The sequence below is a fragment of the Heloderma suspectum genome, chromosome 5, assembly GCF_057233095.1.
Source record: "Heloderma suspectum isolate Gila_16-S chromosome 5, 16-S_ref, whole genome shotgun sequence".
Lineage (NCBI taxonomy): Eukaryota > Metazoa > Chordata > Lepidosauria > Squamata > Helodermatidae > Heloderma > Heloderma suspectum.
The window spans coordinates 184,812,879-184,836,568 of NC_139462.1; the positions used below are offsets into that span (position 1 = coordinate 184,812,879).

The 23,690-nt window shown below is 42.9% G+C and overlaps 1 protein-coding gene across 1 annotated transcript; it reads left to right on the forward strand.

Annotated features, from left to right (window-relative positions):
• The first annotated feature begins 1,697 nt into the window (after positions 1–1,697).
• Positions 1,698–22,663, forward strand: AGR2 (anterior gradient 2, protein disulphide isomerase family member). Its single transcript, XM_084858643.1, has 8 exons — positions 1,698–1,754; positions 5,161–5,319; positions 6,174–6,237; positions 6,485–6,537; positions 7,705–7,778; positions 8,914–8,977; positions 18,702–18,785; positions 20,300–22,663. The coding sequence occupies exons 2-8, from the start codon at positions 5,169–5,171 to the stop codon at positions 20,347–20,349; spliced, it is 540 nt and encodes a 179-aa protein (XP_084714769.1). The 5' UTR covers positions 1,698–1,754; positions 5,161–5,168; the 3' UTR covers positions 20,350–22,663.
• Positions 22,664–23,690: the final 1,027 nt, after the last annotated feature.

The following is a 23,690-nucleotide window of genomic DNA, read 5'->3' on the forward strand; positions in this document are numbered from 1 at the left end:
ACACTTCATGTATCTGATGAAAATAGCTTGTGCCATAATAAATGTGTTTTGTCTTTAAGGTGCCACAAGACTGTTACTTTTACATTAGTAAAATTAGTACATCAGAACTATCAGGCTTAACAAGAGCAGCAAAGATCTGGACCACCTGCATTGACTTCTTTTCTAGCACAATTCAAAGCACAGGTGTTGATAAAGCCTTATAATGGCTTGGACCATACTGCTTTTGAGGCTGCATTATGCTCTCTGTTCAATCACAATCTTAAGACAAGCCCAGGAGGCTTTCTTGACTGCGCTATCCTTGCGCTAAATTTAAACAGTGAGGTCACATAGAAACCTCACAGTGGAGCAACCAGCATCCTGGCTGGTTGCTCCACTGCTGTAGAATTTCCTTTTCTGGGCAAGAGAAAAGTATACTAGTGGTATATCTCTTTCCAAAGTCCAGGCCCCCCTGGCCCCAAATGATTAGCCCAAGAGTAGCAGGTGCTGGAGGCAGTGGCCAAGAGGCCAGCACCTTGGCTGACATGGGCATGCCAGGATGCACTAGCATTGTCACTGCTCACCACAGTATAATTTCTTATTTTTTTTAAAAAAAAGAAATTATAGCCAGCTGGGCATGTACATGGTTTGTTGTTGTTCAGTCATTAAGTCATGTCAGACTCTTTGTGACCCCATGGACCATAGCACGCCAGGCCTTCCTGTCCTCCGCTCTCTCCCCGAGTGTGCTTAAGTTATGTATATGGTAAAGGTAAAAGGTAAAGGTGTCCCCAACCAGTCGTGTCCGACTCTAGGCTGTGGTGCTCATCCCCGTTTCTAAGCCGAAGAGCCAGCGCTGTCCGAAGACGCTTCCATGGTCATGTGGCCGGCATGACTGAACACCGAGGTGCACGGAACACTGTTACCTTTCCCGCCGAGGCGTTACCTATTTATCTACTTGCAATTTCTTGCTTTTAAACTGCTAGGTTGGCAGGAGCTGGGACTGAAGACGGGAGCTCACTCCGTCACGCAGCACTCGGGTCTCGAACTGCTGACCTGCCGACCTTCCAGTCTGCAGTTCAGCGTCTTAACCACTAAGCCACTGTGGCCCCATATGTACATGGTACATTTATTATTATTTTTACTTTTAAAAATATGTTTTTTTCTTTTATAACAAAATAGTGCTTTTATAACACTGGAACGATTTAAAAGTCACTTTAGAAGTTTGATTGTCAGCTTCTATTTTTGTCTGGAATTTGCTTTTGTTTTTATGACGACTTTGTGTATCAGTGCACTGTGGAGGGTACAATGCCCATCTAATTAGCCCCTGAATAGAAATCTGAATGGTCAATTTCATTTTCCCAAATACATTACATATCTGTGCCTTAGGCTAAAGCTCCTATCCAATCACAAAAAGACAAATCAGCCTTTGGGCAAATCAGAAGTCTTGATTTATGCTTACCTGGATTTGGCTTGTTGCCCACGTTTTAAAACATGTTTTCTCAAAATCTCACATATACCCATAAAGTCTACTTTTCTAAAATCCATTAAACTGATATAAGAGGATAACTTTTATTCTTTGAATACTGACTTGCAAGCATCTTATTTTTTTATTTTAACCATGAGAAGTTTGTTCTTATAGCAAGAGTATCCAAATACCAAGCTTATGGGTGGGGATGAGGTGTACCCAGGTCCATAAATAGGCACTCCACACCTTCCTTGTTCACACTGAAACTTAGAGCCCTTCAGCAGTTCCTCAAAGAAGAAGGAGGGCATAACAGGTAAGGCGATCAGCACTTGTTCAGATCAGAGCTTGTGAGTCAGGTTACTTATTAATGAGCAGGTAACAAAGAGAGCAGAGAGGAATCAAGCAGTGAAGGGGCATTTGCTAAGTATAGCAGCTACAGAATCCTAGACTTTTGATTTGTTCTGCTAACTTATGACCAGAATTTTTTTAAAAACTTTTATAAACCTATGTGATGCTTTAAAAAAAGATGTAGCATTTGCCACTTATTGCTTTCAGTTTTGGATCTGCCAAAAGTGTCTGATTTATTTCTCTGATTTCCTGCTTGGCTTGGACACTTTCTATTTCTTGTAAAGCTGCATTTTCTCCTGTAATGATATGACTTCCCCATTATACTATCACCAAAAAGAGCCCTGAATCTTGAAGAGACTGATTTTGCCCTCCCCAACTCCCATCTTTACACTTCTTCATTTTCTGTCCATTCCTTTTATGATGTTACTACATGTGGCCATTGTCATGGGCTGTGCAGTAAAAAGATACAGCTAGTCTCATATACTAGCTTACATAAACGTCCCCGTGCTTCACAGATCAGCCACATTGTAGCTTGCTTTTTTTTTTTTTAATGGAGCTTTACTCCTCTTCCAAAACTTCTCCATTTTGATTTGCCCTATGTAAACATTAGACTATATATCTCATTAAAACACAATCCTGTGCATGTTTATTCAGATGTTCTACTGTGTTTCATGAGATTTATTCTCATTTAAGTGTGTATACCATTACAGCCTTAAAAAACAAAAAACAAAAATCTGAGCTCAAATCTATCTGGCAATCAGCCACTTGGGCTATCAGCCAAACTTACTTACAAGTTATAGCTTGAGTCCAGACATAGTCATGCATAGAACAGACCTATTTAAATCAGTGGAGCAAGTCATAGAACAATAGTGTAAGTCCTATTGATTTCCATGGGCCAAGTCTAAGCATGGCTAAGGTTGGATCCAGCCTTAATGTGCTCAGGACTGAAGCCTCAGAAACGACATTTTGTCACTATTGTTTCCAAATGGTTCTGGAAGAGCTGATAAGAATATATTAACACAGATAATTGCTTGAAAACTGCAGTTCCTGACCTGGAGGGATAATGCATACCCTGACCATATCAGCCATGCTTAACCTAAATGGAACAATTATTTTGAAGATTTGGTCCTGAACTAAATTTTATGGAGGCAGACCTACCAAATGCACATATGGAACCCCATTTATATGCCATTGGGACAATCTAAAGAGAAAAAGGGGTGTGTGAGTGACAGGTGCTGAACCCTTCTCCCTCTGCCACTTACCTCCTTGGAGCTCCTTTTCCCAGAGGCTCTCACCCCAGTTCAGTATCAGAGTTCACCTGACAGGAAAGCATGTTGAGGGGCTGTGGCTTGTGGCAGAGCACATGCTTTGCATGTGCAAAATGTCCCAGGTTCAATCCCAGCATCTCCAGGTAGGGCTGGAAAAACTCCTGCCTGAAAACCTAGAGAGCTGCTGCCCGTCAGTGTCAGCAATACTGGGCTAGATAGACCCGTGGTCTGACTCAGTATGAGACAGCTTCCTTTCTTCCTATGGGAGGGCTTTAGCACCTCACACCCTTTTGCTTTTTAAATAGAACACACACACACACTCTCTCTCACACACACACATGTGATTGGGACAGATACATGTGACTGGGACAGATCCACATTTAAAGGCACGGGTCTGCTGCTGTCACATGTAGCTTGGGTCTGCATTGGGATTCTTAACCTGTGTTCTACCACCGATTCACCTTGAGCTAGTTCAGATGTGTTGTATAACATAGGTTCCTACTTGCTTCACCACAAGTACACATCAGGGCCACTATGTGCTTGCACACTTGAAAAACTGTGTTGAGCAAAGATGCACCAATGCTCATCTATGCTCAGGAGGAAGGAAGCATGTAACCACTCCACCACCACCACTTCTCCATTAATGAACAAACCATGCATACTAATGCACATTTTAACATGCCAGGCTTGTTGTGTGAATTGGTCCTGAGGCCTGGAGAAAACCCTTTGCTCCTCCTAAATTTTGCAATCTGCCAAATGGTGGGAGAGAAGAATCAGGCCTTAGCAACAATGGTCCATATCCCCTATGGATGTGTGTGGGGGGGGTGGGGGTGGGGGGGGGTGTTAGGTCAAGATTTTCAGATGAACAGCCCTGTAATCAAACTAAAATGAGGTTAATCAGATTCATTTAGGCTTCAGTTCACTATCAAGCGAGAGAGTGTTGGAGAATAACAAATTGCTGGCATTATTAGTATCTTATACTCTCTCTCTCTCTCTGTCTCAAACTATTACATTACTTGGGAGTACATCCTGTGGAACACAATAGGACTTACTTCTGAGTAAACCTGAATAAGATGAGACTGTTCATCATTCTAGATCGACTTCAAATGCAAAGTCACACGTGCATAGTACCTGAAGATGTGTTGCATCATCTTAAAACAATAAGACTTAACCCCAGGTGCACGTGCAGAAGACTGCAGCCTTAGAGTGCTTTAAATGGGCACTGGCTCTCAGTGCACCAGCCATCTCAGCAAGTCCAGGGATGAAAGAAACAAGAGTGCTGTGGGCTATGGGAAACAGGCTATGGGAAACTGCCTACATCTCTCATGTAGTAAACGCCGGTAGCTACTACTAAGTAGTAGTAAACAGGTCGCTACTACTTGCAGAAGTATTTTTGCTCCTTTAAACCCAATGAAAATTCTTCTTAAAGTACCTTAATTCACTTTACATGGCTCCACTTATTTTAAAAGTACTTTTAATTATATTTGTCTTTATTACATAGTCATCAAAGGGATGTTCACTATAGATGCTCATTTTAAGGGTATTTTCATATGTGAGTTTTAAAGCTTCTCCTGCTTCTATTGGTTTATAATGTGGATATAAACCCTGCATTGAATGTTCATTCAAACTATACCTGCCTCTCTTCAAGTGTGCCGTCTCTCTTTCTCCCCCCCCCCTTCTGCATTAACAGCGATCAAACATTCACAGAAATAGTTCAAGAGACACTCAGAGACTTACAGGTGAAAGCACTCAAATGGAATGATCCTGTGTATGTTTGCCTGGAAGTAGATTCCACTGAGTTCAATAGGACTTAACCTAAGGCTGCAATCTTACATGCAGTAACTGGGAAGTAAGCTCTATTGAACACAGTAGGACTTAGTTCCATGTAAACATCCATAGGATTGTGTTGTGTTTGGCCCTTTGCATTCAGCTACTCTCTCTTTTTTTCACTGTGAACAAGCTGAAAAGAAAGCAGTTTCTGTACTGACGCTTATGATTTAGCCAACCAGAGAAGGAAAGTTTAGTGTATGCCACTACTGTTCCTCCCTATGTCATTTCTTGTTTCAGTAAACTGAATAACCCTGATGCTTTTTCTCCCCCTAGCTTTGACCATGGAGAAGAGCTTAGTATCGATGTTGCTTCTTCTGGTTGCTGTCTTGTATACCGTGGCGAAAGACAGTACTACTACTGCTAAGGATGGAAAAAAGGACACGAAAGAAGCAAAAGAGACCCATCCCAGACTACCCCAAACTCTCTCCAGAGGTAAAGACATGGTAGCTGAGCTCTGTGGGAAGATAATTCTTTTTAAAAGTTGCTGCCTGTTGAGTATTTTTAACTTCCCCTGTCTATAAAGGTATGTGCTACTAAAAACACATTTTGAAGGGATTTTTGCATTTGAGAAATTATAGTGCTTTTGGGGCATCATATTTTCTTTAAGTAAATTTTATTATCCACTTTAAAAGCACAGTGCAGGTGGCAAATGGTTGGCTAGGGTTAGTGTGGCTTCTGCAGTGTGCTAATATGGCCATAAAAGGGCAAGTCTGTTATCATTCAGCTCAGTTTCCCAGTCTGTAAAATAGGAATTGAGCTGTCTTGTTCACAGGGTTTTGGTGATCACAAACATAATCAAGATTGTAAAGCACTTTGGAAAATTTGCAGCATATTTGCTGTATGGCTGCTTGGACGCAAGTCCCACTGAGTTCCAAAGGGCTTACTCCCAGTTAAGTAGGCATACGATTGCAGCCTAAGAGGGCCATATATAACAGTTGTAGTATTCAAGTAGTGCTAATAACAAAACAAAAAATGTAGCAAGGTATTAACTATAAAAGCATGTTGTGCGGTTTTCCCCCTCCAAGGGGAAATTAGTAGCTAATTATCTAAAATCTACACTGAATTTGAAAAGAATGAAAATACCAGAATTCTAAGAAATGCTTGAGGTGAACCAATAATATATTTAAAAAAAATACTTTCTCTAAAAAGTACTTGAGGGGTGGACTAATTGGCACATGATGATACAGCAGGAATTTGGGGAGTTTTTTAGTTAGGGGTGCCCTTTTTCAGGACTAAAACCTCCTCAACCACAACATATTTAAACTAAAGTCCATTTATCATTTCAGGCTGGGGTGATCAACTTATCTGGACTCAGACTTATGAAGAGGCTCTCTTTAAAGCCAAGAACAAGTAAGGTTCCATATCTCCAAATGGTTTCCACCATCTTATGTGAAGTTCTTCTACTTTGCCACTTCTTGTTTTAAGCAATGAGAAATGTTTCAAAATCCCTTTCCAGCCCTTGAGTTAATGCCAACTGTGACTTTTGCCCATGCTGGTTGGGCATACGGGAGTTGTAGTCCAACACATCCGGAAGTCACCAGGTTGGGGAAGGCTAGTCACTATGAAACTCTAAAACTGAGTGTCTTTTCTTTTTCAGCAACAAGCCTATAATGATCATCCACCACTTAGAGGACTGCCCTCATAGTCAAGGTACCATTCTTGCCAATAGACAATGATCTTTTGGTCTCTGTCTAAGCTAATTAATTGCTACCCTCTGCTCCAAAATCAACTCTTCTTTAGAATTACCTGAAAAAGTAAAGCGCAACCTTTGTTTTCACCCTGTCATTATATATAGCAAAGGGGGAAAAGAGCTTGTTTACCAATCTGGAGATATTTCATATATATCATATACTCTGAGCATGTGCAGTTTTGCATCTTAAATGCACTTAGATCATAGCACCATAATGATTACAGGAATAAAATTGAGTTTGCTTCTGCTGCCCCGATGTTAAACAAATAAGCACCATTTTGTTGCAACAACAAAACGTATTTTTAAAGTAAAAATAAAATGACCATCTGGAACCATGTACATGCCTGGCTGGTCATCCCTTGACTATAAAATGTTTGTGAAAATAAAGATACTGTGGTGAGCAGTGCCAAACCTGGTGGGTCCTGGCATGCCCATGTGAGCCCAAGTGCTGAAACTGGGCCTCTTTGCCACTGACCCTATCTCCTGCTGCTCTTGGGGTGGTCATTTGGTGCCTCCTGGGCCCTGGACTTCATCTGCAAGGTTCACCACAATTAACTTAGTGCACTTCCCTTGTCTTGACCATGGGTCACCCAACACACCTGTGAAATTACAACCGGGCCTTCAACATCAGAGGATGTGGCTTACAGGTGGGCCTATGTTCCAGCACCTCTCTCCTTAGAAATGGAACCTTGGTTGGTTACATCGTTCAGACTAGAGTGCCATGGGTAGAGTCACAGGGCAAACAACGTAGACATGGTAGAAGTTGGTCAATAAAACCTACTTTGGTCTTATTGATGTACCTGCACCAGTAGAGCTTCCTGGCTTAGTCTTTGGTCCTTCTTGCAATTTTCTTTGCTAGGCAAGGAAACCCAAGTTTCAAAAATCAAATGCATCGATTGTGATAATCTTGATATCTTGTTCTCAGGACTGGTGTTGTTTTTTAAGACTCTCACTTCTTTAGCTTCTCTCTTTCATTTTACAGTAATTCGTATTAGACATTAAACACTGAGAGGGTGTTAATTTTGTTTGATTTGTATACACAAATCAAACGAAATAGGTATAGCGTGTTCTTTCCACATTTCAGATTCTTTTTTCAAATAGCTATTCCAATTTTTATTCCATTCTAGCACTGAAAAAGGCATTTGCTGAACACAAAGAAATACAGAAATTGGCTGAGAAGTTTGTTCTCCTCAATCTCGTTGTAAGTTTTCAACATGACACTTGATCAGGTGCTCTGTTTTGTAATTCTCTGAAGCAATTATTCTTTTGACCAAGTTTCATGCTGCAGCCCTAATGCTACCTAACAGCTTCTCTACACAGGGCATTTTTCCAAAATGGAGATCATCTTTGTGTGGGAGAGGCATATGTATCATTTTATAAAAACATGCAAGTGTTTATTTTACATGGAGCAAGTTTTCCAGTGTATGTGCTCACAACAAAACAGACACTTTTACATTCTTCATATATAAGTGTACATCTTTAATATGTACTTTTCTTACATGACTGTTATCTGCATGAATTATACATATTGCCAGTTAGACCCAGGGCTCTGCTCACAGGTGTCTGCCTGAATTTTGGGCATCCCCCTGTACCACAGCTTGCCTGATGCAGCAGGGTCCCCCAACTCTGTGTAGCATTTTCAGGAAGCTGGAGGGGCTGACATGGGGGAGTTGAGAAGTCTACTTCAACCAGACCAGCTGCATGTCCCTAAATCTGGATCCAACCCTGTATGTGAAATGTCCTGTGAGGAAAGATTGAAGGAACTGGGCATGTTTAATCTTGAGAAGACTGAGGGGGGATATGACAGCACTTTTCAAGTACCTAAAGGGTTGTCACACAGAAGAGGCCACAAATTCTGTAGGACACAAATTAACAAGTAAACGTTACAGAAAGGCAGATTTTGGTTGAATATCAGGAAAACCTTCCTAATGGGTCAGACAATGGAACCAACTGCCTAGGAAGGTGGTGTGTTCTCTGTCGCTAGAGATATTCAAGCAGACTGGACAGTCATCTGTTAGGGATGCTTTAAACTGGATTTCTGCACTGAGCAGGGGCCTAAATGGCCCCTTCCAACTCTGACTCTATGTGGTGCAAGTGTGCATTATAATTGCAACTGTAATGCTAACCAAATCCTTACCATGGTTCAGTGCTACTAAATGTGTAAATTCTGGCATGGTTGTCAGATAGTCGTACTCTACTTGACCTTTAATAATGTTGAGGTAACTGGCAATGCTGATAAGCTATGTCAGTGAGGTGGGGAGTTCTCTGTGTGATTTAAGTGTGATTTAAGTGGTAGACATTACAGGAATTTAGCTGTTTTTATATCATTATTCTAGTATGAAACCACAGACAAACATCTCTCACCAGATGGCCAATATGTTCCCAGAATCCTGTTTGTAGGTGAGTAGCTGAGGAGTCAAAGATATCTTGCTTGAAAAAATAGTTACAGACTGAGATCAAAAGTATCAAATAATACAACTTAGAATCAGTGGAGGCTGGTGGCTCTGATTTTGGTGGGGCTGTGGATCAATTCTGGGTTTCAATCAGAACTCTAAAGGAGCTATCCAAGGTGTTGAACCTAGATTTAGGGATAGGGATCAGCACCTTAGATAGCTCCTTTAGAGTTCTGACTGGTTCCGATTGAAACCCAGAATGGATTCACAGCCCCACCAAAATCAGAGCCACCAGCCTCTACTGGTTGGAATACCTACTGTGGAATAAGTTCAGTGTAACTGTGGATCTTTCTGTTTAACCATGTACATGTGGGTATCTTTTACACCGGGACTGTTCAACCTCCAATCTGACCTGCCTGGGGTCCCAATCCAGGCTCCCAGAGTTCCGCAGATAGCCCCGGCAACTTCCCCTGACCTCACCTCACTTCCCCAATTGCTGATTGTTTGGTGGTGTCATGACTTTTGTGCAGGTTTCCCCACCCCCCCGTTCCAAAAGGTTGAAATGACACTCCTGAGGCATAGTGATTGGCGGTGATTTTGGCCCTGCCCCTTTTGCCTTGTGCCATGCCCACCACCACAATGTGGCCCCCAAGAGCTTCCCCAACATTGAATTTGGCCCTCAGCTTGAAAGAGGCTTGAAATCCTTGCTTTTCGGTATTGCAAACTTTACCCCTCCAAATTATTTATGTGTCAAGAAGACAATAATTACGGACAGCTGTTTCTACTGAATGAAAGCTAATGACTTTACGTTGTACACAGCAACGATAAGGAAGGCAGTCATTGGGGGAAAGCGACCATGTTGTACTTGAGTTCTTGGTTCTAAGGGAAGCAAAAGCCGAGTGTGGACAAATGTGTACCCTGGATTTTAGGAAAGCTGATTTTAATAAACTCAGAACAATGATCAGTAAGGTCCCATGACAAGCGACGCCAACGAGAAAAGGAGTCCAAGATGGGTGGGAGCTTTTAAAAAAGGAAATTCTCAAGGCACAATTACAAACAATTCCAACAAGAAGAAAAGGTGGAAGACAACAGAAGAAGCCAATGTGGCTTCACAAAAAGCTTAGGGATCACCTGGAAACAAAAAAGGACACATATAGGAAGTGGAAAGAAGGCCAAGTAACAAAGGAAGAGTACAGGCAGGTAGCACAGAATTGCAGGGATGGTGTCAGGAAGGCTAAAGCTGAGAATGAGCTGAGGTTAGCGGGGGATGCAAAAAACAACAAAAAGGCTTTCTTCAGCTACGTGCATAGTAAAAGGCAGAGGAAAGAAATGGTGATTCAGCTATTAAATAAGGATGGCAAAACGATAAGAGATGACAAAGAAAAGGCAGAGGTGCTCAATTCCTACTTTGGCTCAGTCTTCTCCCAAAAGAGGGTCTATGAGCCCCCTGGCAAAGGTGAAGTACAGGCTGAAGGGGCAGGATTGCAGCTTGAGATCGATAGGCATATGGTCAAGGAACACCTAATTACTTTGAATGAGTTCAAATCTCCAGGGCCAGATGAACTGCATCCTAGAGTAATAAAGGAACTGGCAGAAGAACTCTCAGAACCGCTGTCTACTTTCTTTGAGAAATAATGGAGGATGGGGGAAGTGCCAGATGACTGGAGGAGGGCTAATGTGGTCCCTATCTTCAAAAAGGGTAAAAAGGAGGAACCTGGGAACTACAGACCAGTCAGTCTGAAATCAATCCCTGGGAAAATTCTGGAGCAGATGATAAAGCAATCCATCTTGGCATGGGACAGAAACGGCCTTGGTCACCTTGGTAGATGATATGAGGAGGGCTCTGGATAGGGGTGAATGCTCCTTCCTTGTTCTCCTCGACCTCTCAGCGGCTTTTGATACCATTGACCACGGTATCCTCCTGGAACGCCTGGAGGGGTTGGGCATTGGAGACACCGTATTGCGGTGGTTCCGGTCCTTCCTCTCTGGCAGGTACCAGAGGGTAGCACTGGGAGAGGATGTTTCGGACTCGTGGCCACTTACTTGTGGGGTGCCACAGGGTTCCATCCTCTCCCCGATGCTATTTAACATCTATGTGAAGCCACTGGGGGCTATCATCAGGAGGTTTGGGGTGCAGTGTCATCAATATGCGGATGACACGCAGCTCTACCTCTCATTCAAATCTTCACCAAGCTTGGCCGTAGAATCCCTGTCCAAATGTCTGGAGACAGTGAGTGGCTGGATGGGGAGGAATAAGCTGAAGCTGAACCCTGACAAGACCAAGGTACTTTTGGTGGGAGACAAGAGGAGGCTAGGGGATGTTGACCTGGTGTTGAATGGGGTACGGCTACCCTTGAAAGACCAGGTCCGCAGCCTGGGGGTCATTTTGGACTCCCAGCTGTCCATGGAGGCTCAGGTGTCAGCTGTGAGCCGGACAGCGCTGTATCAACTCCATCTGATATGGCGGCTGCGCCCCTTCCTTCCCGACCATCTGCTCCCATTGGTAGTACATGCCCTGGTCTCCTCTCGTTTAGACTACTGTAATGCGCTCTACGTGGGGTTACCCTTGAAGACGGTTCAGAAGCTGCAGCTGGTACAGAATGCAGCAGCTCGCCTGATTAAAGGCAGCCACCGGCGAGATCACATCACTCCAGTGCTGAAGGAGTTGCACTGGTTACCAGTTGTTTTCCGGGCCAAATTCAAGGTGTTGGTTTTGACCTTTAAAACCCTATATGGTTCCGGCCCAGCCTATCTTAAGGAGCGCCTCCAGCAGCACCAGACAGGCCGCTTAACAAGATCAGCCTCGGATGGCCTTCTCTCTGTCCCATCAGCCAGGACAGCTAGACTGGTGGGGACGAGGGAGAGGGCCTTTTCTTTGGTGGCCCCCACTCTGTGGAACTCCCTCCCTAGGGAACTCTGTCATGCCCCCTCTTTAATGAGCTTCCGTCGCGCATTAAAAACGTGGTTGTTCAGGCAGGCATTTGGGGTGGGTTAGGGTATTAGGATCCCCTTCATGGATCACTGCCTTGTTGTGGCGAAGGGGCTTGCATAACTCAGTGAAGCCATAAGCTATGCCGTGCAGGGCCACCCAAGATGGACAGGTCATGGTGGAGAGTTCTGACAAAATGTGGTCCACTGGAGAAGGAAATGGCAACCCACTCCAGGATTCTTGCCAAGAAAACCCCATGGAACGTATCACAAGGCTAAAAGAGATGACGCCAGAAGATGAGCTCCTCAGGTCGGAAGGTGTCCAATATACTACTGGGGAAGAGCAGAGGGTATTTCCAAGTAGCGCCAGAAAGAGTGAAGCGGCTGGGCCAAAGCCGAAAGGACACTCAGCTGTGGATGTGTCTGGTGGTGAAAAGAAAATCCGATGCTGTAAAGAACAATATTGTTTAGGAACCTGGAATGTCAGATCAATGAATCAAGGTAAGCTGGAGGTGGTCAAACATGAGATGGCAAGATTGAACATCGACATCTTGGGAATCGGTGAACTAAAATGGACAGGCATGGGCGAATTTAATTCAGGTGACCATCATATCTACTATTGTGGGCAAGAATCCCTTAGAAGAAATGGAGTAGCACTCATAGTCAACAAAAGGGTGGGAAAAGCAGTACTGAGGTACAATCTTAAAAATGACAGAATGATCTCAGTACGAATCCAAGGCAAACCATTCAACATCACAGTAATTCAAGTCTATGCCCCAACCACTGATGCCGAAGAAACTGAGGTTGATCGGTTCTATGAAGACCTACAACACCTTCTAGAACTAACACCAAAAAAAGATGTCCTCTTCATCATAGGGGATTGGAATGCTAAAGTAGGAAGTCAAGAAATCACCGGGAGAACAGGCAGGCATGTCCTTGGTGTACAAAATGAAGCAGGACAAAAGCTAATAGAGTTTTGCCAAGAGAACACGCTGATCACAGCAAACACTCTTTTCCAACAGCACAAGAGACGACTCTACACATGGACATCACCAGATGGTCAATATCGAAATCAGATTGATTATGTCCTTTGCAGCCAAAAATGGAGAAGCTCCATACAGTCAGTCAAAACAAGACCTGGAGCTGACTGTGGCTCAGATCATGAGCTGCTTCTTGCAAAATTTCGGCTGAAATTGAAGAACGTCGGGAAAACCACTAAACCATTCAGGTATGACCTAAATCATATCCCTTATGAATATACAGTGGAGGTGAGGAATAGATTTAAGGGATTAGACCTGATAGACAGAGTGCCTGAGGACCTGTGGACGGAGGTCCGTAACATTGTTCAGGAGGCAGCAACGAAATCCATCCCAAAGAAAAAGAAATGCAAGAAAGCAAAGTGGCTGTCTGATGAGGCTTTACAAGTAGCTGAGGAAAGAAGGGAAGCGAAAAGCAAGGGAGAAAGGGGAAGATATATCCAACTGAATGCAGAGTTCCAGAGAATAGCAAGGAGAGACAAGAAGGCCTTCTTAAATGAACAATGCAAAGAAATCGAGGAAAACAACAGAATGGGAAAGTCTAGAGATCTCTTCAAGAAAATCGGAGATCTCAAGGGAACAATAAAGGACAAAGAAGGCAGGGACCTAACACAAGCAGATGAGATTAAGAAGAGGTGGAAAGAATACACAAAAGAACTATACAGGAAAGATCTTAATGTCCTTGATAGCCATGATACTGCGGTCACTGAACTTGAGCCGGACATCCTTGAGAGTGAAGTCAAGTGGGCCTTAGGAAGCATTAGTAACAACAAAGCTAGCGGAGATGACACTATTCCAGCTGAGCTATTTAAAATCCTAAAAGATGATGCTGTTAAAGTGCTGCATTCAATATGCCAACAAATTTGGAACACTCAACAATGGCCGCAAGACTAGAAAAGGTCAGTTTACATTCCAATTCCAAAGAAGGGCAATGCCAAAGAGTGTTCAAACTACCGCACAATTGCGCTCATTTCACATGCCAGCAAGGTGATGCTCAAAATCCTACAAGCTAGGCTTCAGCAGTATGCGAATCGAGAACTACCGGAAGTTCAAGCTGGGTTTCGAAGAGGCAGAGGAACTAGAGATCAAATCGCCCACATTTGCTGGATCATGGAGAAAGCAAGAGAATTCCAGAAAAACGTCTATTTCTGCTTCATTGACTATGCTAAAGCCTTTGATTGTGTGGATCACAACAAACTGTGGCAAATTCTTAAAGTGATGGGAGTACCAGACCACCTTACCTGTCTCCTGAGAAACCTGTACAAGGGTCAAGAAGCAACAGTAAGAACCAGACATGGAACAACCGATTGGTTCAAAATTGGGAAAGGAGTACGACAAGGCTGCATATTGTCACCCTGCTTATTTAACTTATATGCAGAGTACATCATGAGAAATGCCGGGTTGGATGAATCAGAGATCGGAATTAAGATTGCTGGGAGAATTATCAACAACCTCCGATATGCAGATGATACCACCCTAATGGCAGAAAGCGAAGAGGATCTAAAGAGCCTCTTGTTGAGGGTGAAAGAGGAGAGTGCAAAAGCTGGTTTGAAACTCAACATTAAAAAAACGAAGATCATGGCATCAGGCCCTATCACTTCCTGGCATATAGAAGGGGAAGAAATGGAAGCAGTGACAGATTTTACTTTCTTGGGCTCCAAGATCACCGCAGACGGTGACTGTAGCCATGAAATTAAAAGACGCTTGCTCCTTGGGAGGAAAGCTATGGCCAACCTAGACAGCATAGTAAGAAGCAGAGACATCACCTTGCCAACAAAGGTTCGTATAATCAAAGCTATGGTTTTCCCAGTAGTAATGTATGGCTGTGGGAGCTGGACTATAAGGAAGGCTGAGCGCCGAAGAATTGATGCTTTCGAACTGTGGTGCTGGAGAAGACTCTTACGAGTGCCCTGGACTGCAAGGAGGTCAAATCAGTCCATCCTAAAGGAAATCAACCCTGAGCGCTCATTGGAAGGACAGATACTGAAGCTGAAGCTGAAATATTTTGGCCACCTAATGCGAAGAGAAAACTCTCTGGAAAAGACCCTGATGCTGGGAAAGACTGAAGGCAAAAGGAGAAGGGGACGGTAGAGGATGAGATGGCTAGATAGCATCACCGATGCAATGAATATGAACTTGAGCACGCTCCGGGAGAGAGCGCAGGACAGGAAGGCCTGGCATGCTATGGTCCATGGGGTCACGAAGAGTCGGACACGACTGAACGACTGAACAACAACAACACAAGGGTATTTTAGAAAACGTTTTTATTGTAGAATTTTATTGTTTTAAACTGTTTTATTGTATGTTGTACATCGCCCAGAGTGGCTGGGTGACCAGCCAGATGGGCGATTAATAAATTTAATAATAAATTTAATAATAATAAATAAATAAATCTGGAAGCACCTTGAAAACAATGCAATGATTACTCGAAGCCAACATGGATTTGTCAAAAACAAGTCCTGCCAGACAAATCTGATCTCATTTTTTGATCAAGTAACATCCCTTGTGGACCATGGGAATGCTGAAGACATAATATACCTCGATTTCAGCAAAGCTTTCAACAAAGTGCCCCATGATCTCCTGATGAGCAAACTAGCTCAAAGTGGGCTAGATGAAACGATCCGGTGGATCCACAGTTGGCTACAGAATCGGACTCAAGGAGTGCTTATCAATGGGACCTTCTCAAACTGGGGAGAGGTAACGAGCAGGGTACCGCAGGGCTCAGTCCTGGGCCCAGTGCTCTTCAACATTTTTATAAATGACTTGGAGGAGGAGGTGTAGGGAATGCTGATAAAATTTGCAGATGACACAAAAATTAATACTTTTTTTAATACTTTGGAAGACAGAAACAAAATTCAAAGTGACCTGGATAGACTGGAGCACTGGGCAGAAAACAACAGAATGACATTTAATAGGAATAAATGCCAAGTTCTGCACCTAGGAAAAAGAAACCAAATGCACAGTTACAAGATGGGGGATATGCGGCTCAACAAAACTACAAGCAAGAAGGATCTTGGAATTGTTGTCGATCACAAGCTGAAGATGAGCCAACAATGTGATGTGGCTGCAAAAAAGGCCAAAGCTCTTTTGGGCTGCATTAATAGAAGCATGGCTTCCAAATCCCGGGAAGTACTAGTCCCCCTCTACTCAGCACTGGTTAGGCCTCATCTGGAGTACTGTGTCCAGGTCTGGGCACCACACTTTAAGAAGGATGCAGACAAACTGGAGAGGGTTCAAAGGAGGGCAACAAAGATGATCAGGGCACTGAAAACAAAGCCCTATGAAGAGAGACTGAAAGAACTGAGCATGTTTAGCCTTGAGAAGAGAAGACTGAGGGGAGATATGATAGCGCTCTTAAAGGCTATCACAGAGAGGAAGGCCAGGATCTCTTCTTGATCATCCCAGAGTGCAGGACTGGAATAATGGGCTGAAGTTACAGGAAGTCAGATTCTGGCTGAACATCAGTAAAAACTTCCTGACTGTTACAGCAATACGACAATGGAACCAATTACCTAGGGAGGTGGTGGGCTCTCCCGCATTCAAGACGAGGCTGGACAGCCATCTGTCAGGGATGCTGCATTGAGCAGGGGGTTGGACTCAATGGCCTTGTAGGCCCCTTCCAACCCTGCTATTCTATGATAAGAACATACATATATATATTATGGCCAAAACAAAACATACAAATGGCCACCAGTTGGTGTCTGTTTTAAATTGTTCCCCAGAGTAACCGCTACTCATAAAAACACAAAAGCTTGACTACACACCCAGACTCCCCCCAAAAGGAGTTTACAGGAGCAGAGAGACAGGGAGCTTCTCTATATCCTGTTTGATGCCACTATGAGGCAGAGTCAAGCACCAGATGTGTCTATTAAAAGCTTATAAATGATCATTTATACCTGGAGTCTCTGACATTGTGCCTGCAGACACCTCTCTTGGCACCCACCAGGCTCTCTGCGCCTATATGTGTGTGTGTGTGTGTGTGTGTGTAAATTAAACTAGGACGCTGGCATATTACAAAGTGAAGCAGCAGCATCCAGAGCCATCTTTATTTCCCAGAATGCCTCTGGGCCCCATGTGGCATTCTTGGCCAAGTAACTTGTCTCTAAGCCTCATTAGTTTGCTTTCTGTGAAATGGGTGTTGTAGCAGAAAACTGTGGGGTCAAAAGAGTGGTTTTGGAGCTCAGCCCCCACCTCTGCCTTGTACTTAGGTTCTTGGGCAAGTTACTTTTCTTTTAGCCTTCTGTGAAATGGGTGTTTTGTGACTGACCCATACCTACCATGGTACCCATTTTGTAAATATACAATCCCCGTGGCAGCCATTTTGTAAGAGTGCCCATGACACTCTAAAAAAATTCCAAATGTGCCCAAGGTTTGGCCCAAAAAGGTTAGGGACCTCTGACTTATATTATAATTACCATGGGGAAACACCTGGATTTTCTAATATTGGCACCAAAACATCTTTGACTATCTCTACCAAGGGTGCAAGAGTGGGAAACTTAAGACCCCTCCAGATCTTGGTGGATTGAAACTTCCATCAGCCCTAGCCAAAATAGTCAGGGATGAGTGATGGTAATTACAGTCCAATGTCATCTAGAGGGTCACATGTTTCCTATTCCTGATAGATTAAATAACTGCAACCAACTAACTCTCTCCATGGAAAGGAACGTAATGCAGACTCCATGCAGTTTGTTCATGCCAGGATATAGTGCACCGACCCTTTTTTTCCCATGTTAAACAATACAGAATGAGCCTAGTCCAGTATCACAATTTAGAATTCCTATGCTATCCATAAACTGTTATATAAACAATAGGCTCACACTACTCTTTAGCCATTCTGCTTGCAGAAATGAAAGGATAAGTTTATTTTTTAAAGTATAATAGAGATTGGGGGGTTGTAGGGCAAGATCAATATGCATTTCTCTTTTCTCCAGGCTGTATGTCCAATATAAGGAAATCAGGTTTTGCAAACATTCAAACCGTGGAATGTGGTTGCTGGCAAAACCCGAATCCCTTGTACTGCTGGTTCTATCAGTGTTCTAGTCAGAGACAAGATCGTCTTGTCATGTGACTGTCATGGGCACGTAGAGCGTGGTTCTTGTAACATCACACTTGACATACCACACCTGACATACCACGTAATTGCTCCCTCCCCCATGTCTACACAGTTTACACAATTTAATTTTTGGGCAGTGAGGAGTCAATAAAAGACCAAAAATGTAGACCCTTAACATGAAAAAAAAAAATCCTGCCTGCCAAAATATAATTTGAAAAGTGTGTGCACTGGAGCACACACTCCCCTCTTCTAAAGAAAAAAAGGAGGAAGATAGTTTCTGCTGCAAGCCCGAAGAAGTTAATTACTATATTCTAAGATACCTAAGGCTAACATATGCTGCTCATCCTTTCACACCCACAATTTGCACTCTGCTCATTTACTATTTTGAATTTGCTAGGTTATATCTAATTGTTGTTTGTGCTAGTGGAAACTACTTCCATTTGTGCAAGCCACAGCACCCCTATCTACTGTAGCTTATCACGCCTTATCTCATTCTGCTCCAGGGGTTCCACAGCCCTCTTTGTAGGGTATGGGTGCCTGCAGTGAAAATTGGGTGCCCCGCCTTGTGTAAGTAGAAAGGCTTTCTGCTACCACCATTGGATACTGGGCTTAAGCACATTCTGTGTTTAAGCACAGTAGTAGAAGCCATTTTTGTTTATCTGCTAGACTGCTGCTAATGGAAAGTAAACACATTCCCCTTATCCCTTCTCCAGATCCTTCACTGACAGTCAGAGCAGATATTACAGGAAGATATTCCAACCGCCTCTACACTTATGAGCCTTCCGATATCCCATTATGTAAGTATATGCGACTTCCTTTTATCATAGATTTGGAACATAGGAATCTCCTTCATTCTACCCTAGGAGCTCCCCCCCAACTGTGCAATTACATTGGGAACCCACCATTAGAGTTCTGCATTTCTAGAGGTTTTTTACAAATGATGGGCACAAATGGCTGCCAACACATTTTCAGGAACACTTTTGCGGGACAGGGTCATTTCATTTCTTCTGTTAACCACCCTTTCTCTCTCTTTAACCAATCTACCTGAAATTTTCAAAATACATAAAATAGACTTTTCTTTCTGGCACATGCAAATTTCAGGAAGATTGGTGAAACCTTTCAATTTTATTAAGGTTAGAATGACCCACCCCCTGATTTCCATTTAACTTTATGGAACCCTCATTCTACCAATTGTCTCACCTGTTGAAGCCACAACCGTGGCTCCAATAATATGGAGATTAACAACAGTGGCCTACTTTACAGGGTTGGGTGTTTTTGTAAGAATTACTAGAAAAGTAAGTTGAGTTCTTGGGGAAAGTGTTCTATAACTATTAACCTAGTTCTCTCCAAATATCTATTAGTTTTTCTTATGCCAAACTATTTGTCCATATATATTAAACATGCTTACTCCACTTCAATATACTGTGTTATATAAATTGCTACATTAAAATATTGGCAACATATTATACATGTATAGCTGAGAAGCTAATTTTTCCTATAGCCAAGCATCGGCCCTCCTGTCCATATATGGGGATAATAACATTGGCCTACTTCACATCAGGAAACAAAGACATCAGAGGTCATGGCTACACTTCCTGACATTGTCTGGTCTGCAGAGTCCTGAGGGGGGCGGGACATCTAGGCCCCGACCCAACTCACTTCCCCTCCTCTAATTTAAAGGCCATATTACTAAGTACATTTACTAAGGAGTAAGCCCTTTTGAAAGTGGGACTTCACTTCTGAGCTAAAACACATAGGATGACACTGGGGCGGGGAAAAATGTGATCCCATCCACATAAATGGGATTAGGGGGCTGCTGCTTACCGTGGGCTGCCATGTCTCTACCTGGTAATCCATTGCTGTTGCAAAATGTTTACATGAACCAACATGGCACATATGGATTGTCTGACGCCATGCAGGTTGTCTTCATGCCACTACCAAAATATTCCTAGAACAAGCTTTTGCATCGGAGACAAACTACATGGTAGGGCCCAATGCATGATAACGGCCCACTGCATAGAATCATCTCAAGTCGTCTCTGCCTGGAAGCTTTAACATGCTGGCACCCTTAAATCAGACAAAATCAATGTAATCCAATTTAATTGAGCTATGAATCTGGCTTTCTGCAATAAGAAGACCGTTAAAAGCAATGCATTGTTTCTACCACTGTAAATGCTGGGAAATAAATGCGAGCTCTTATTTCCCACAGTTTGCTTAATTCAGGGACTACAAATTGACATCAATTTTACAGATTTTAATTTTAGGCTACATTTTGTACAAAAAGTCCTGACTTCTAGATATTTGTTTCTAGTGTACTCAAATATGAACAAATCTCTGAAGCTGATGAAGACTGAATTGTGAAGGAACAGATACTCTCTGAAGATTTCCATCTCTAGCTCAGCTTTAAAAAATTATGTTCTCACCAAAGAGAATATGTAAGTTGGCCTTGGATATGCGTATCAAGAACCCATACTACGCAGAACTTCCAATAGGAAAACTGTGTTATAAATACTCATTTGTAACTGTGTGGCATTGCGTATTGCTTTTATAAAAAACAAAAACACTGTATGCTCTTTTCTATTAATCAAGATTAAAAAAAAAATAAATCTACTTTATGGTGTTTACAAAAGTGCAGTCTGGCTTATGTAATGATCTTGTATAGAACCATCCACAGGATTTCCAAGGGCAAAAGTAACATAGGGGAAGAATCTGGTAGAGAGGTGGTGACAAACAGAAACAGAAAATTGCATAAAACCTAATTGCACCCAGGCCAAAGCAGGTCAGGTTTCTCAAATCAAAAACGGTGTACAAAACTGAATATATTGCAAAATTCAGACAAGTGCAAATTTTGAAGGCAAACTGAATTTCAGTTTGTGTATTGGTTCAAAAGTGTGAAATTAGGTAAGTCTGCATTAAAATGCAAATAATTAATTTATCCCCCATCCCTGGGCAGGTTGGGGGAACACTACAGCCAACGGGAATGTTGCCTGCCAGATACTAATACTGGCCTTAGAGGAGATGCTTAAAAACAAGATTCCCTTTGCAAAGGTCAGTTGATTTCCTAGGGCACGTTTTCAGTCAGTGAAGAGTTCAAATAAGAGCCACAAGAAACCCCCATGTTTTGCCAATTCCTTCTCATACACTAGAGTAAAATGGTTGCTCGAAAAACAGCAGCTTATAAACTGAAGACAAATGAGAAAAATGACATAGTTTATCCATCCAGTAATGACAAATTCTTGGAGAAGGCTATCAATAGCTACTAGTCCTGATGGCTATATGCTACCTCCAGTATAGATCGCTATATGCTACCTACAAGGCGGTATGCCTATGTACACCAGTTGCTGGGGAACATGGGTGGGGGATGCTGTTGCACTCATGTCCTGCTTGTGGGTCTCCTATGGACAGCTGGTTGGCCACTGTGTGAACAGAATGCTGGACTAGATGGACCCTTAGTCTGATCCAGCATGGCTCTTCTATGTTCTTCTAACAAAATTAGAATTCTCAATCCCAACACTCAGCCTCAACTTGGCTCATAGAATCATAGAATAGTAGGGTTGGAAAGGGCCTACAAGACCAAGTCCAACCCCCTGCTCAGTGCAGGAATCCAAGTCAGAGCATCTCTGACAGGTGGCTGTCCAGCTTCATCTTGAATGCCTCCAGCGTGGGAGAGCCCACCACCTCCCTAGGGAATTGGTTCCATTGTCATATTGCTCTAACAGTGAAGACATTTTTCCTGATGTTCAGCCAGAATCTGGCTTCCTGTAACTTGAGCCCATGATTCCGTGTCCTGCACTCTGGGATGATCGCGAGGAGATCCTGCCTTCCTGTCTGTGACAACCTTTCAAGTACTTGAAGAGCGCTATCATATCTCCCCTCAGTCTTCTCTTCTCAAGGCTAAACAGGCCCAGTTCTTTCAGTCTCTCTTCATAGGGCTTTGTTTCCAGTGCCCTGATCATCTTTGTTGCCCTCCTCTGAACCCTCTCCAGCTTGTCTGCATCCTTCTTAAAGTGAGGTGCCCAGAACTGGACACAGTACTCCAGATGAGGCCTAACCAGTGCTGAGTAGAGGGGAACTAGTACTTCCCGGGATTTGGAAGCTATGCTTCTATTAATGCAGCCCAAGAGCATTGGCCTTTTTTGCAGCCACATCACATTGTTGGCTCATCTTCAGCTTGTGATCGACAACAATTCCAAGATCCTTCTTGCTTGTAGTGTTGTTGAGCCACGTATCCCCCATCTTGTAAAAACTGTGCATTTGGTTTCTTTTTCCTAGGTGCAGAACTTGGCATTTATTCCTATTAAATTTCATTCTGTTCTTTTCTGCCCAGCGCTCCAGTCTACCAAGATCACTTTGAATATTGTTTCTGTCTTCCAAGGTATTTGCTATCCCACCCAATTTTGTGTCATCTGCAAGTCTGATCAGCATTCCCTGCACCACCTCCTCCTAGTCATTAATAAAAATGTTGAAGAGCACTGGGCCCAGGACTGACCCCTCTGGCTCAAACTATTCCTGCCAAAGTAATGACTCGCAGCAGGATGTAGACACCTCTGTTATGAGGAGGAAAGGAAAGCATTTAGGTAACTGAGTGAACTGAGAGAGTGTTTTCCATGAGCCAGTGGGCCAGCGAAGGTTCCATTACCTACAGGTCTTAATTTACATTAAATCTGTTGAATAGTTAATGTTTGGTTCACCTGCTCTTTACGTTACACATTCTACATCAGAACATGTAAATGAATAACTTGTAACCAAAGTATGGTCATCTATAAAATATCAGGATTACAGCTGTTTAAGTATTAATGCTGTACATTACCTTAGCAGGACCATGGAAAGCAGACAGGAAAACCAGACTTATAGCCATTTCACAGTTAAATTTTCTCAACCCCCCTGCCCACCCTGCAAAACAGTAACACAAATATGATGAGCAGCCTTCCCCAACCATTAGCTATGCTGGCTGGGGATGTCAGTCCAACTCATGTGTAGGGCATCAGGTTGGGGAAAGCTGATCTAATCCATATTCAAGGTGATGGACAGCAGAACTAGACTAAGATTTTTTGCTGCTTGAGGTGAGAAGAAGCCCCCATTCCACATAGAGAAGTTGACCTAATTGGCAGAAGAATCTTAATTCAATGCTAGTGCTGGGACAGTGACCTTCACTGCACCTGAGGGCAGCAGACTACATTAGGGAGTGCAGGCAGACACATAGCTCTGTCCTACAACTACGGATTATGGAGAAATTCATTGTGTTTTTATGTGAATTTATCTAATGTTGCACTTTTGAACTAATACGCAAACCGAAACTCAGTCCTTCAAAATGAGCAATTCTCAGAATTTTGCAATGGAGTTTTCCAATCAAAAAAAGTCTACAAAAATGTGTATATTAAAAGTGCACACAAAATTGCACACATCTGTGAAAATAAGCTTTAAAATGCATTATATTGGGAAAATTACAAAATGCATCTATTATGCAAAATTGCAGAAAAACGTGTGTATTAGGAGAAACACACACAAAACTGTATGCAAATTTTACTTTTAAGCTTGAAAAAAAAATTCCAACATTTGGGATGAACTGAATTTAAGATAGGGAAAATGAGGGAATACGAGAAACTGAAATTGTTAGATTTGCCCATCCCTACCTACAGCACCTCACTACTGTTCCGGTCTTAGGGAGCAGTCCTATACCCACTTACCTGGGCTGGCCCCAC

What these genes read in the sequence shown, in the direction of transcription:
- AGR2 (XM_084858643.1), top strand. Translation starts at nt 5,169, where the DNA reads ATGGAGAAGAGCTTAGTATCGATGTTGCTTCTTCTGGTTGCTGTCTTG. An exon ending in CTCTTTAAAGCCAAGAACAA is followed by an intron (nt 6,238 to 6,484) that starts GTAAGGTTCCAT and finishes TTTCTTTTTCAG; the next exon opens with CAACAAGCCTATAATGATCA. An exon ending in GGACTGCCCTCATAGTCAAG is followed by an intron (nt 6,538 to 7,704) that starts GTACCATTCTTG and finishes ATTCCATTCTAG; the next exon opens with CACTGAAAAAGGCATTTGCT.